The following is a 13,352-nucleotide window of genomic DNA, read 5'->3' on the forward strand; positions in this document are numbered from 1 at the left end:
TCAAGAAAAGTCGATGTGAAGCTTGGGACCCTCACCTGTCGCCACCCCAAACCATATACACATAGTTATTTCAATCACGTCATCCCCAGCACTCGAGGAAGAAAGAAGGGCCCCTGTATACTTCTTTTTATGCTTTGTGTGCATTCAATAACTACTTCATACCCTAGTCAACTTTATGCACGCTTGGACGAATAAAACGTTTTTGTCGTCCAAAGTGCACGTATCTAATTATTTTAATGGTTAGACCCACACGCACTTAAAATTTGTTTCCTTTGCGCCTGTTGTCTTATCTTTGTTTTTTTTTTCAAAAGGAATAGAAAGCTCTCAAATGGAACCGCCTACTATATGGTTTACGTCAAGGTAAGCCGCGTAGATATGTTGTTGACTTAAACCTACATCTAATAAAATCTCATTTAAAAAGTAACGATATTTTACAAGAAATATTTTACTTTGTCACTGAACGTTCAATCGGTTACGACAATTTCCTTTTCCTAATTTTACGACGATATACATCATCAATATGCCATCATACGGTGAGCATATTTTGATTACTTTTGTGACTGTTTTGCGTGCTATCGTGTAATATCATGACACCGATAATACAGTTTTCAATAAGAATCCTATTCGTTTTACATCTGGGTACATTTAAATCCACTAGTTTCTTTCCTTGAGTTTGAAAGAAAGAGATTGAAAAAATCAGTAGGACGCGGTCATTTTCTGATTATGACTTTGTAGACGAGTTTGTATGCTACCCCAGAAGTAAAAAAAATCGACATAAAGAAAATAAAGAAAACACGAGATTTCTTTAAGAATATATATTTGCAAATGAATATCAAAACGGTACTTGTCCAGTGGCGGATTTGGGGGGGAGGGGGGGGAGGGGGGGGAGGGGGGGTTGCTTACCCTCCCCTTCGGTTTCCGAAAAAAAAAATCACACCAATGGTCCCCTCTTGAAATTAGAATTTTGACTGGCTGAATAATAATTCTAAACCGTACCAAATGGCACCATTCTCCCTCTTAAATACCAAAAACTATTGGAGCCCTTCAGCAGGCCTCGAACCCCACGCCAAGGGGTGGGGTGGTGGTGGTGGTGGGGGGGGGGGGGGGGGGGGTTGAAGGTCGGCTTCGCATCCGCGGTCCTCCCTTTCAAATAATCCTGGACCCGCCCCTGCTTATGTCAAATTATTGCCGCTATACGCGTTCAGATGCAACCGTATAGTTTCAAATAGTATAACTGAAACAAGAAGGACGGGTATATCATTCCCGGAGAACGATATTTACTCTATTTTCTGCTTAATTCCTATGGTTTACGGACATTTGTATCTTTTAATTATGATATAACAAGTATAGCAAGCACGGCCCCAGTATCACTGATTAGTATGAACCATGATATTATTACATAACAGGCCAAATTAAATGATACTAATTAGGCCGAAGGACATTTTTGATATTATTTTGCCCTATATTCAGATCTCCAATAAACTATCTCATATATTTATCTAGTGACAACAAAAACAGGAACAATAATAATAATAATAATAGTAGTTGATATGCTACATTACGCTGCACTACAACTCTCCACTACACTGTGTACAATGCAGTAGTGTATTTTACTGTTAATGTACTGTAGGCCTACTACCGTAATGTATATAGATATAGGGGAGTCCGGGGCTAGTTGGACCCCGGGGTAAGTTGGCCCCCCATCAATTTATGACAAAGTAACTATGGGGTAAAAGAACTGATCACATCATTTTGTAAAGTGACCGTATCCGATAGTGCTAAGAAAGCGTCGGCAGTGAGTCCAAATGAAATAATTTAGCATCTTAAAGTAACTTTATTAAAGAGACTTGATGTGGGGGAGGGGGGGGGGAACTTACCCCGGGGTCCAACTAACCCCTGTCTCCCCTAGCCAATTGCACTTTTTAGTTAATTTGTTAATCGAAGGACTGAAATGATGAACATATCCTCTCTTATATAAAGTACTTTCACTTGGATTGGACAGTATTGTATAAAGATTTATGGGCGTTGTTGTCCTTAGCGCTGCTTGGCTTTTTTCTTGTACGCAAGTGGTTGGCTGCTGAACCCGACAAAGAGGTGCTGAAAGTAGATTCCACAGAAAAAAGCTTTAGCTGCAATGGAAACTTTGTCCTGGTCTTTCTCGTTATCTTACACATAAGAAGATCCGTGAGAGATTTACGGAAGCTTGTTCCTATTGCGCAGTATATCAGAAAGTTCACTGCAGCGTTCAACGTGAGCAACGTATCTGTCACTTTGCTGAACACATTTAGTGATTGCTTGATCTTCATCGGATTCAGAACGTTGATAAAATAAAACACTTGTAACACAAAATCAGGTGTCTGGCAACCGATGAAAACCATGACCACAATGATAAGCAAGCGGGTGGTGTTGTACGCGCGAACCTTGTGCGTTTGCCGCTCTCTCAAAAACGCACGTTGTTTGCGCGCCTGGCGTAGTGACAGGATCAACTTAACATTAATGACAGTCGCTGTTACAATGGGAACAACGTACATGACCAAAAAATATAAAGTCCAGCAGTAAAAGATGATATAGAATCGGTTTTTCTTAACGAAGGGATTTACTTCGGGTTTGCACATCGGCCTATTCTCATTTTGTGTGACCTTGGTCTCATATTCAAAAAATCTTGGAATGTTGAACACGAAGCAGACGAGGTAAACGGTCAACACTGTGCGACGAGCGCGTGTGCGTATGGCATGACGCTGGCTCTTACTCTGCAGAGGGCGACACACGGCGAAATGTCTGTCTACTGCCACGACGACGACGAGCCATGTGCTGATATGCTGTAAGCTATACATGATGGGTCTCAGATATTGTATCATACAAGTATATATGTTCTTGGCGTAAAAAGTGGCCTGTCCCAGGTGGAAATAGATCCCTAGCATGGGTTTGTACAGAAACGTAGTCAGAAGGAAAAGAGCGTCCGATACTGCAAGGCCTCGTAGCATAATGGAGGTGGGAGTGATTGGTTTGTGTAGGGTAAATACTGTGATAACCATTATGTTCCCAAGGATGCCAAAGACACTCAGTGCTCCCCCGGCCACCGTGTTCACGTAGAACAAAGTCGCTGCGATAGTTTTGGACATTGGTGCCGCCGTGGTAGAAGCATTGGCGACCAGGTCGGCGGGAGAAATTGTTACGTTCGTATCATCAAGAAGCCTGCTGCTGTAGAAGTGCCTATCGTCCATTCTGAAAAGAATCGATAGATAAAAGAATTGCAGAAATTTTAATCATATACCGTTACGATCATTTCTTTTCTAATAATTTTTTTTCCATTGTAAAGTCTATATTCTTATGCCACTGTTTTGTAGCACTGCTTCGCCATTGGTATTAAATCTCAAAATCTGTATTGCAATTTATTACAAACCTTCAGTTATAGGTCCCAAACGTTTGTCTACAAAGATTTTCCCTTTCAGATTTTATAGTATTTCCAAAGTCCCTTCTGCGTCATACATGTAAATTCTGCGACAGCCGTCTGTGAGTTTCCTCTGAAAAGCAATTCTGATCTGTCTTACAGTTTCGTGAAATTGTATTTCTAGATAAGCTCATATGAAGAGCGCTTCCGCCGAGAAGATGGAAACCGATTGGTATTAAAACAATACTGACATTTTAAATGTTAATCGCGTTTGGTTCAATTCCCCAAATACTTTGTACTGCGTAAAGAGGAATGGGACCCCCTGTATGCGCATGAAATTATGCTCCCCTGTTCAAAATCTCAGAAGTGTGCGCCAAACTTAAATACTACATCCCTCGTCTATAACGGTGTAAAATGTCGCATTTAAACTCCCGCTGGTTCCCTTGAACTTCAAAGCAATGTGTTTTCTTGGATAACGACAGATTCCAGCCATTTTTTTCTGTTCAAAAAAGAATCACTTCAAGCGAAGGGTATGCTCGATTTGAATGGCAGACGCGAGGTTAAATCGTGATACTTTGAGGAAATCTATGCTTCGTATTGCATCAGAAATGACTAATAGATTCCCAGGAAATCAAGAAGTTTCTTGTCCCTTGACATTATAAGCCTGCTAATAAAGATAGTGTATTAAGAGGCAGCGAGCACGATTTATCCATTAAGCATAAGAAGTGACGACGAATCTATTGAGATAGAAAATACTGGGGGAAAAACCCACTACTTAAAGAGCGATTTATCACGATTTTATTTTGGGCTCAGGTATGAGATATGTAATGCAACGGAGAAAAATGTTTCCTCTTGTAAATCTTTCATAACTTTTCGATCTTACACGATTTCTTGTGAGATCAATCATCATCAGCAGCAGTCCTTGTCGTTATTCATTAGATTGGAAATACTATGGCAACTTTTCCATCCGATTACTCTTTCTTATGTTCATAAACGTTCTCTCGTGTTTAAGAAACGCCTGGTTTTCTTGCCGTAACCGTCGAGTTTCTGATAGGGGTATTTCTTAACCATCGCATTCAACCATCGCATCGCAGGGGTATTTCCTAACCATCGTTTCTTTACCCTTGACGGAATATCTAATATCTGATGACCCTTCGACATGAAGTAAAGAAAAATTAACACATTTTTTTCATAAATTTTCTTATTTATTTCGTTTGATTTATCACTGTGAGAAAAATGTATACCGGTCTGTGAATAAAGTATATCCAAAAGGGAATCAGTTTTGCAAGGATTCGTTTCTTGATTGTTATCTGTCAACTTTATTCATTTTTTCACGCACGCAATTAAAACTGTATTCGTAAATGTTACGAGTTTTGTGAGAAAAATGTATATCGGTCTGTGAATAAAGTATATCCAAAAGGGAATCAGTTTTGCAAGGATTCGTTTCTTGATTGTTATCTGTCAAATTTATTCATTTTTTCACGCACGCAATTAAAACTGTATTCGTAAATGTTACGAGTTTTTTTTTCTGACGAGAAGTTCCTAAGGCCAGCTGCGGTAACTTCTCATTCTTCTCTGTGTCGTGTCATTGCGGCGAACATGGATCGAAGATGCTGAAGTTCTTCTTTCTCTCGTTTTGAAATCTCGGGGGCGGTGTGCATCCTGTAGGTTTCGGCAACCATGTTATTGGCGTAGTTTGCTAAGACGGCTCGCTTCTTCTGCTTCCCTGCACACACTGCAGCCTTAGATGCAAAACTGTAATGGACTGATCGAAGTTCCTTGGAAACTTGGTCTTCTCGAAGCTTCGTCACGGAGGCCATGAGACGGTCCTGAGGCAAGTTGATCACTGACGAGGAGGAGAGCCCCTTGTGGCAACTCAGTCTGCGCAGTATGGTGGCGCCTAAACTGCCCTTTCGCAGCGGACCAGCGATGACTTTGGTTTTTGGAAGATGGTGGATGTCTGCTTGGCGATTAAGGATCACTTGAAACTCTGCAATTAATGTTTATTATTACCAAACAGATTACAATAAAGCAGTGCGTTATAGGATAATGTTGTGAAACGACTTCGGCAAGAAAAAAAAACATGCTTATATTATGCTTGTATTATGTTTTAATTTCCTATTTGGCAGTCTTTCATAGGGAAATTTTTACCTGGCACTTTATGCAAGTCCTCCAGGATCTTCTTTGCCCCCTGTCCTGTAATCCCCAGTGTGGCGCCCATTCCTGGCAGACTCCATGACCGAAGATCAACTTTACTCTCACCAGTGCTGGAAAGATATCAGTACATCAAAAATATTGCGAAGATGTCTAAATAGGCTTTGGCTATAAAGAGTTTTTTAACAAAAAGGACACAGTAGAATAAATTATGACCTTTAAAAAGTCAAATTTTTTTGGTTTTATTTTTTAAATACACGAACTTCTTTCTCTTCTAAATCCCAAAATGATGAAAAAATGCGTTGGTTGTCACAGTCTTTTTAGGGTGAAAAGTATGCCGACATGCACACCCACCTGTGTTTGAGAGCCACAGAGCGCAACACCTTTGTGACTACCTTGGGTTTGATCTCGACATTGTGCTGATCGCAAGAATACCCGTGTTCTGCATTGGGATTCAGTTCCACAGATGGTCGGCTCTCAACTACAGAAATGTTCAGAAACCTTACCGCGCATTCATAATGAAAAACTCAACAACAAACCGTTTGGCAAGTAAGAATTGAAATTAAATCAATGTGACAGAATCCACCCCCACAACAAATCTATCTGAGCAACATAATCTCAATAATGAAATTGGAAAGAGCACTTCAACTATTCTGTTTTACTATAAGTCAATTATTTTCATCAAATTAGGATGCATAGGCTCCTAAATATAAAGGTCATGGAGAAATCAAATTTCTGGGCGAAACCTCCCCTACCTGAGTGCAAAGACACGTGAGACGCCAGAGGTGCTCCTGCCCCGGATACACCCATGGGTTTACTGAGCCAGGAGCTGTGGCAGATCTCTTCCAAGGTGATACGCTTCTTTGGGTTGGGGCACAACATCGCGCGGATCAGAGTTTTGGCGTCTGAAAAAAAGGATTTGTTGCTAATAGTGGATGAATTTTGGAGATGATTGGCATCTACTTAAGGCAATAAATGGGGACTTTCTGAATATGCAAATGGGCAGTTAAATTCTATAGATGCACAGAAATAAAGTGTGAATATAAAACACACCAACGCAAGAAGCTAAACTGTGACAAATGTTAATAACTGGTGGTAGAAAATTACCTTTGGAGATATGTCTTGTGAAATGGATTCGATCATTCATTGAAATTCTCAAAATATCGATATCTTCTTCGTGAAAGGGCAGCTTTCCACACAGCATGGCATACAGTGTCACCCCTGTACGTAAAGATTTTTTAAAACTATTTATTTAACCATTAATTTTTTAGATACTTTCTAGCACACACAAGTGCGCGAGCGCACCTACATCAATAATTTATGTCTTTATTCATGTACTTATCTTATCTATACAATCCTTGCTTCCTCTTTCATTGTACTTTTTTGATTTATGAGTTTGTCTCCTTGACTCATGCACTTACCCATGCTCCAGATGTCTGTCTTGAAGCCTTCATACGGGTCCCCGTCCAGGATCTCAGGGGCGGCATAAGCGTAGGAACCACAGCGTTGGGTCAACAAATCTCCTTCACTGGTGGGACAGGAGAAGCCAAAATCTGAAATTTGAATTAAACATATAAAATAATAAAACTTACCATTTTGTGTTTTTCTGCGACTTTCTTGTGTTTTGAGCTTCATCACACAGTTTCATTTATTTTATAAAATAAACAAGGCAATGTCTGAAAGACGAGACAGACAGGCGGACAGACAGACAGACAGACATACGATTAAGCCAACAAAGATAACGAAAAAGGAAAAAATCAACAAACAAGCATTTTACCTGTAAGTTTCACGTTGAGTTCTTCGTCCAAGAGTACATTTTCACATTTGATGTCCCGGTGGCATATGTAGTTGTCATGGCAATATTTTACGACATCAAGAATTTGCCGAAATATTCTTCTCGCCTCTTCCTCACTCAGGTAGCCGTGTTTCAATATATAATCCAGTAAATCGCCATTCTCCGCGAGCTCCATCACCAGGTATAGGTTGTTAACGCTCTCAGCTGCCTCGTACAGTTCAATCTGGTAAAAGTTATATTTGCCGTGTTTTCAAACATTGCTTTAAATGTTAAAATACGACATTATGTTATGCGTGTCTTTTAAGAAATAGATTAAAAAAATTTAATGGGTTTTCGTGATGAGATTTAACAGTGTGTTAGTTTTTCAATTCTGTTTTCTTTCTTTTTTTCTCACCTTTATTTATTTAATTCGTTCATTCATTTTTGGCAGCAAAGTGCGATTATGTTTATTTATTCATCATAATTTTGTCATTTTTACATTAAAGAGAATTTTGCTATTTTTTCAAGAAAATGTAGAGGATCGCTCACTCATAACCTGCTTAACGGCTCCTTTCAAAACCAAAAAGTAATATTTTACCCACCTCAGGACTTCAGTATTTTCACGCCACATATTATATACTGTCTATATGAAGGCAGATGATAGGACGTGAAACAGTTACTTACCATACCCGGGTGCTCCAAATTTTGCATAATCGCCACCTCAGCATCCAAATATTCATCTTGCACTTCTGGCCTCAGCTTGTTCTTGTATATTATTTTGATGGCGACTTTCTTATTGGTTTTCTCGCAGTAAGCAAGCTTGATTTTTGAGAAAAGTCCATTGCCTATGGTTTTATCTAACTTATAGCCGTGCTTGACAATGCTGTATCTTGAATTGGCGTCTGGTTTCCAAGCTCCGCCCTTTTTCTTCTTCAAAACCACGGGTTCGTCTCTCAAGTCGAAAATGACTGGCGTCCAGGTTGCCATTATGCTCAGGTTTCTTCACGTCACTCAAGTGATTGAAAAAAATCCTCAAAATCTTACTTATCTACTGACAAGTTGGAAGATTTATAGAGCGTGTTTCCTGGTAGCGCCCTCCTGGTTGCATAAGCCCGCAGAAGAAAGACGTTGTCATGGCGTTCACATTATGGCGTCATAAATGTGCACGACGTAACTGAAAACTCGACATTAGAACGTCGCAGCAAAAGCTATAATTATAAAAAATATAAATATCTATTACAATGATCATTAAATATTTAAACCTTTTTTTCGTTTTTCTTTTCCCGTTAAAAATTCACCCACGACCCTTGAAGGTATTTATATCCATGGGCACGTCTTTTTATTGGAATCTAAAGATGTCTAGTTTATTAACCATTGGGAACCAACCTAATTCCAGCGTTTTTGAGGATGTTCAAAATTCGTTACCGCGCGTATACTAATTTTACCAAAGAATCTATGCCTCTTGTAGTGTGACAAACACGTTATGTGAAGTTACAAGCTTGGCTCTTGCGATTTAGAATCTTGGTAAGTTATTTTGTTTACAGCAGTTACGGTGCCTTGTACTGAACAGAGGTTGTTAATTAGATGAGATAATGTTCAAAAAGTTTTCAAATCTTAAAAGATGCAAGCCTACCATAACAAAGTCTTGGGCCGTTTAAACAAATGTCGACAAGCCAACCTTTGCAGGCGCTTTCCGTAACTCTACAACTCTGGGAAAATTAAAAAGGCCTATAAGCGTGGGTTTTTCATATTCCCCCATCATTTGGGGCAAGGAGTTAACTCTTTGACCCAGCTTGGAGCTCTGATATGTCTAGATGGCTGGCGAGGTTCGTCAGAATTACAAATAAATAGACCAGCATTTATCTGTTTAAATCATCAAAAAATATTACTTGCCTTTAGATAAGTTAATCAAGGAGTGGTTTGTGTACTTTTGAGTAAAACAAAAACTGTGTGCTGCCCCTTGAAAAGTGAAATGCCATCAGCCCAGATAGCATGGTAATAAACCATGCTGTTGCAACTGGGATGTCAATGCACCTTAACCAGGCCATTTCTTTATCTTAAACATTATCTGAATAAAAGCTTTAGGGCATAAAGCAAATGCCTTTAATAATATTTATGTCTCCTCATTAACCCAAGCGAAAGGATAAGTAAAGGACAAACACAAATATAGTGTTCGAAATTTGGCCAATAGCGGCTGCTTTTATTGAGAGGTCCCTAATATGCTACTGTCAGTAACTTACAGGTACATAAAAAGATATTAGAAAATAAAAATGGCATTTCTTCTGTCCACAGACTAACAACCCAGCTTAAATGCTTTTATTTCAAGAATACCATTCTTTGTCCATTCCCTTATGCAGAAACTTAACAATATAATTTAATTCAGTAATTTAAAAAGTTATCATATTCAGATTTTCTTCAGAGTGTATAGTTCATTATGTTCATAGTTTCAAAATCCTTTCTTCTGTATAAATCTTACAGATGCTGATGCTTTATTTCTCTTTTTTAATGATTGACTTCTTTTTTCTGCAATTCTGACTTCATTTGCTTTCATCTGCCTGGAAAATAAAATATGTTTAAAATTTAGACAACCATGCGTATTGAAAAAATCATATATATGCTGAACTGACAACTGTAAACAAACTGAATACTGTCAATTTAAAGAACACCAATAATAACTGATACATAATAATTGCTCATATGTTGTATTTTGAAAACTTGAGCAAGTGCTGTATGCATCTGAGTTGCAAATCAAGTAAAATTTAAACTTTTTTCTGTAACCCATAAAAGCTAGATTTAAAATAAATCTCTCTCTCTTTCTCACTCTCTCTCTCTTTCACACACACACACACACACACACACACACACACACACACACACACACACACACATCGATATACATACTTTATAAGCTTTTTCATTATCTCCGCTTCAGATGGAGGAGGTGGATCAGGTACACCTGCAGTCCAAATCATCTTCCTTATCCTTTCCAAACAGTCTGCCTTGTTTAGATATTGTTTCCTAGTCTTGTCAGAACTGACCAACAGATAACCATCCTTTGTTATATTACTTTTCTCCTGTAAATAGAAGAAACAATATATCCTGTTTAATTACATTAAGCCATGATGTTAATGCTTCCACCAATATTTCATGAAAGAAAGGATCCTTTATGCATGTACCCTAACATATCTACTCAAATAAAATTTTTGTCACATTCAAAAGGGTGAAATTTCAACCAATATAAACCACAAATGACACAGTCTTCCATATATATTACAGTGATAAAAACCAATACATGCTGCTCCCTCAACAAACTAATTCTACCTACCATTTCTTTTAGCCGTGGTCGGATCCAAACTGGTATCCAATCAGCACTATCGATGTGAAACTTTGCTTGGACTTTGGAGTTCACTAAAATCAATAATAGAAATAAAATAATAACTGATTTTTCGGCATGCAAACATCCAACTTTCTTAGGAAGCAATGAATGAGTTTAAAAATCAATGTCACATTGTAAAAGTATTTATGCTCAAAATGTCAAAATCAATTGGTGCTTAATTCAAAAATATAATTAGTTCACTATCTTACTACTACAACAGACTACATTCCCACAGATTTTAGATCCAATCTATCCCTGTGGGGAGTTTCACTACATTACTGTCAGCTTAGCCAGCTTAAATGTCTGCCCCGCCTACTGAAAGCTGTAAGGGGGTAATTAACTTCCGTGCACGCTCGGCTGACAGCATTTTGGTGTGAACCCAAGGGAGAAAGGTCGATCCAGATGGATCGATCTAAATCTGTGGGAATGCAGTCTTATTCATCATCTTATAACTTTAACCAGTTTTCATATCCTATGTTAGTTCATCTTTAACCATTTTCAACCTTCATGTTCGTCATCTTTACCTTTATTTACATGTTGTCCTCCAGGTCCACCACTGAGTGTATACTTAAATTCCAAACTGCCTGTGTCACAAAAAAGTACATATTTATATAATAATTTACTGTGCAGCTTACAAATATAAACAAACAGGAATAACCATCCAATTTATAAAGTCATCAAAGGAAGTAGCATAACTGATTACAACAGTAAGTCACTGGATGACCTTGTGGTTAAAGCATCTTCCTCCAGAGCAGAAGGATGTTGCTTTGATTCAGTTGGGGATATACATGTGTATAGTACCAGTCTTTTATACACAGCACCTTATGTCTGTTTGTTTGGCACTCAATCAGCATTTAAAGGCTGAAGCAGGGTTACTAATAAGTACCTGGTCTAGTAATGAAGTATATTGTACAGCCATATTTTCTCCAGGGAGGTGAGAATTATCTACTTGTTTGAATCAGATCCACACATTTTATAAAGCATACCGAGATGCAGTGTCATGCAGTACATATATAATTTTTGACTTACTGTCCCTTAATTAATAACACATTTAGAAAACACTTTACCTTCAGGAATATACCCATTAAATTCTTCTTGGGTCTCTGTTTCGGGCAATTCTTGAGAAGGTTCCTGAAATTTTACAAGTTTGGTATTAGTCCATGAAAAGGGTTAAAATCTAATTGCAATCTCATCTTTACAAGTCCTATTCCACATTTTATTATCAATTTTATATTAAAAACAAGACAATCACTCAGAAAACTATTCATTTTATCCCAAAGACAAAAGCAAAATTAAAGTTAGGGATCATGTTATCGGAATCCCACTGTGCCTTTGGGACCATTCTCACAGATATTTGGATCCATCTATCTCCCTGGGGAGTCTCACTAAATTGCGATTAACTTAACCAGTTTAAACATCTGTCATGCCTAGTTAAACTGTTAGGGGGCAATATTATAGCTGATTCGGTAGGCGTGTGACAGACATTTAAGCCTCTTGAGCTGATAGCAATTTAGCGTGAACCCCCAAGGAGTTAGGTCGATCTAGATGGATCGATCAAGGTATGGGAACCCATTCTGGGAGACCGATCCCAGAGACTATCGTACTAACTTTGTGTCGAACTATCTCCAAGGGGATTCTCGCTTTTAAAATGCAATTAACTTGGATGGCGTAGATGACTGTCATGCCAGCTGAGGCTGATAGGGGGTAATTAACTATTGTTTAACAGCTTTAGTGGGCGTCCCAGACGTCTAAGCTGCATTTGTACCATGCACGATGACACTACTAGACTAGGTTCCATCATATAATGTTGGATCTCAGGATGATATTTCTATTTAAATACATGTACATGTATACCGACCTTTGGGGGATAATATTCTTTACTCAATTCCCGAGTATCAGTGACATTAAAATCACTCTTTGGGTATAACGTGTCATAAGAGTAGCGGCTTTTGTATCCTGCTTTTCGGACAGTTATGCCTGCATCTCCGCGACTTGAGAGCGATATTCTGAGGAAGCATCGTGCTACCGTTGAAAACATTTTGCGCTAGCATCTACTCTTCTAATTTGAAGGATTGAAAAGAAAGTTTTAGTCTGGCTACGATTGCCGTAAACGAAAAGTCACATAATCATTACAATGACAGTATACATACCAACAGAAGTAAATTTCTCGATATATGAATTACGAATATTTTCATAGAAATAAGACTAATCTTCAATTTACCACATTATCTTTCTAATTTCGTTAGAATAAAATTAGTAATATGTGGTGTAATAGAGACGTGCTTTGAGGCCGTGCTTCACAACTCGGGTAGCGTGGCCGAGCGGTCTAAGGCGCTGGTTTAAGGCACCAGTCTCTTCGGAGGCGTGGGTTCGAATCCCACCGCTGCCACATGTCTTTTTTTTTTCTTCGTTTCCTAGTCACCAGTTACTTGGTAGGTGAGATAGCCACAGAAGGCTCAGCATAGACATAGTACACTACGTATGTTCAAACACTTTTAAACATTTAAATCATATTTTGCTTTATTGGATGACATTTTAATGTAAATTTCAAATTAATTTATGTTTAAAATCTCACTGAAAAATTGCATCCAACTGTCATTTCAAGATTGGCCTCAGTTCATAGGAATGATCACACTTTCTCATTATTTTCTTAACTG

General features: G+C 38.4%; 3 protein-coding genes and 1 non-coding gene across 4 annotated transcripts; 1 reads left to right on the top strand and 3 right to left on the bottom strand.

The window, feature by feature from the left end:
• Positions 1–1,985: 1,985 nt before the first annotated feature.
• On the bottom strand, positions 1,986–3,224 carry LOC106161899 (FMRFamide receptor-like). The gene has a single exon (XM_013538973.2). It carries the CDS (start codon positions 3,222–3,224, stop codon positions 1,986–1,988), a length of 1,239 nt encoding a protein of 412 aa, XP_013394427.2.
• A 1,350-nt stretch (positions 3,225–4,574) lies between these two features.
• LOC106161901 (uncharacterized) lies at positions 4,575–8,433 on the bottom strand. The gene is made up of 8 exons (XM_013538975.2): positions 8,004–8,433; positions 7,323–7,563; positions 6,967–7,098; positions 6,653–6,766; positions 6,301–6,450; positions 5,900–6,026; positions 5,543–5,658; positions 4,575–5,381 (listed from the first exon to the last, which is right to left on the bottom strand). Exons 1-8 carry the CDS (start codon positions 8,304–8,306, stop codon positions 4,957–4,959), a joined length of 1,608 nt encoding a protein of 535 aa, XP_013394429.1. The 5' UTR covers positions 8,307–8,433; the 3' UTR covers positions 4,575–4,956.
• A 1,053-nt stretch (positions 8,434–9,486) lies between these two features.
• On the bottom strand, positions 9,487–12,770 carry LOC106161900 (large ribosomal subunit protein mL62-like). Its single transcript, XM_013538974.2, has 6 exons — positions 12,554–12,770; positions 11,763–11,826; positions 11,220–11,279; positions 10,645–10,727; positions 10,221–10,393; positions 9,487–9,874 (listed from the first exon to the last, which is right to left on the bottom strand). Exons 1-6 carry the CDS (start codon positions 12,731–12,733, stop codon positions 9,766–9,768), a joined length of 669 nt encoding a protein of 222 aa, XP_013394428.2. The 5' UTR covers positions 12,734–12,770; the 3' UTR covers positions 9,487–9,765.
• A 232-nt stretch (positions 12,771–13,002) lies between these two features.
• Trnal-aag (transfer RNA leucine (anticodon AAG)) lies at positions 13,003–13,084 on the top strand. The gene has a single exon. It is a non-coding gene; the product is annotated as a tRNA-Leu (tRNA).
• The last annotated feature ends 268 nt before the right edge of the window (positions 13,085–13,352 follow it).

The sequence above is a fragment of the Lingula anatina genome, chromosome 2 (genome assembly GCF_051362555.1).
Source record: "Lingula anatina isolate TDL-2025a chromosome 2, LinAna3.0, whole genome shotgun sequence".
Lineage (NCBI taxonomy): Eukaryota > Metazoa > Brachiopoda > Lingulata > Lingulida > Lingulidae > Lingula > Lingula anatina.

Coding starts and splice junctions, on each gene's coding strand:
- LOC106161899 (XM_013538973.2), bottom strand. CDS start 3,224: ATGGACGATAGGCACTTCTACAGCAGCAGGCTTCTTGATGATACGAAC.
- LOC106161901 (XM_013538975.2), bottom strand. CDS start 8,306: ATGGCAACCTGGACGCCAGTCATTTTCGACTTGAGAGACGAACCCGTG. Junction 6,767..6,966: donor GACAGACATCTGGAGCATGG/GTAAGTGCATGA, acceptor CTTTACGTACAG/GGGTGACACTGTATGCCATG. Junction 6,451..6,652: donor CACAAGACATATCTCCAAAG/GTAATTTTCTAC, acceptor CCTTTTTTTCAG/ACGCCAAAACTCTGATCCGC.
- LOC106161900 (XM_013538974.2), bottom strand. CDS start 12,733: ATGTTTTCAACGGTAGCACGATGCTTCCTCAGAATATCGCTCTCAAGT. Junction 11,280..11,762: donor TAATGGGTATATTCCTGAAG/GTAAAGTGTTTT, acceptor TTTGTGACACAG/GCAGTTTGGAATTTAAGTAT. Junction 10,728..11,219: donor AGGACAACATGTAAATAAAG/GTAAAGATGACG, acceptor TATTGATTTTAG/TGAACTCCAAAGTCCAAGCA.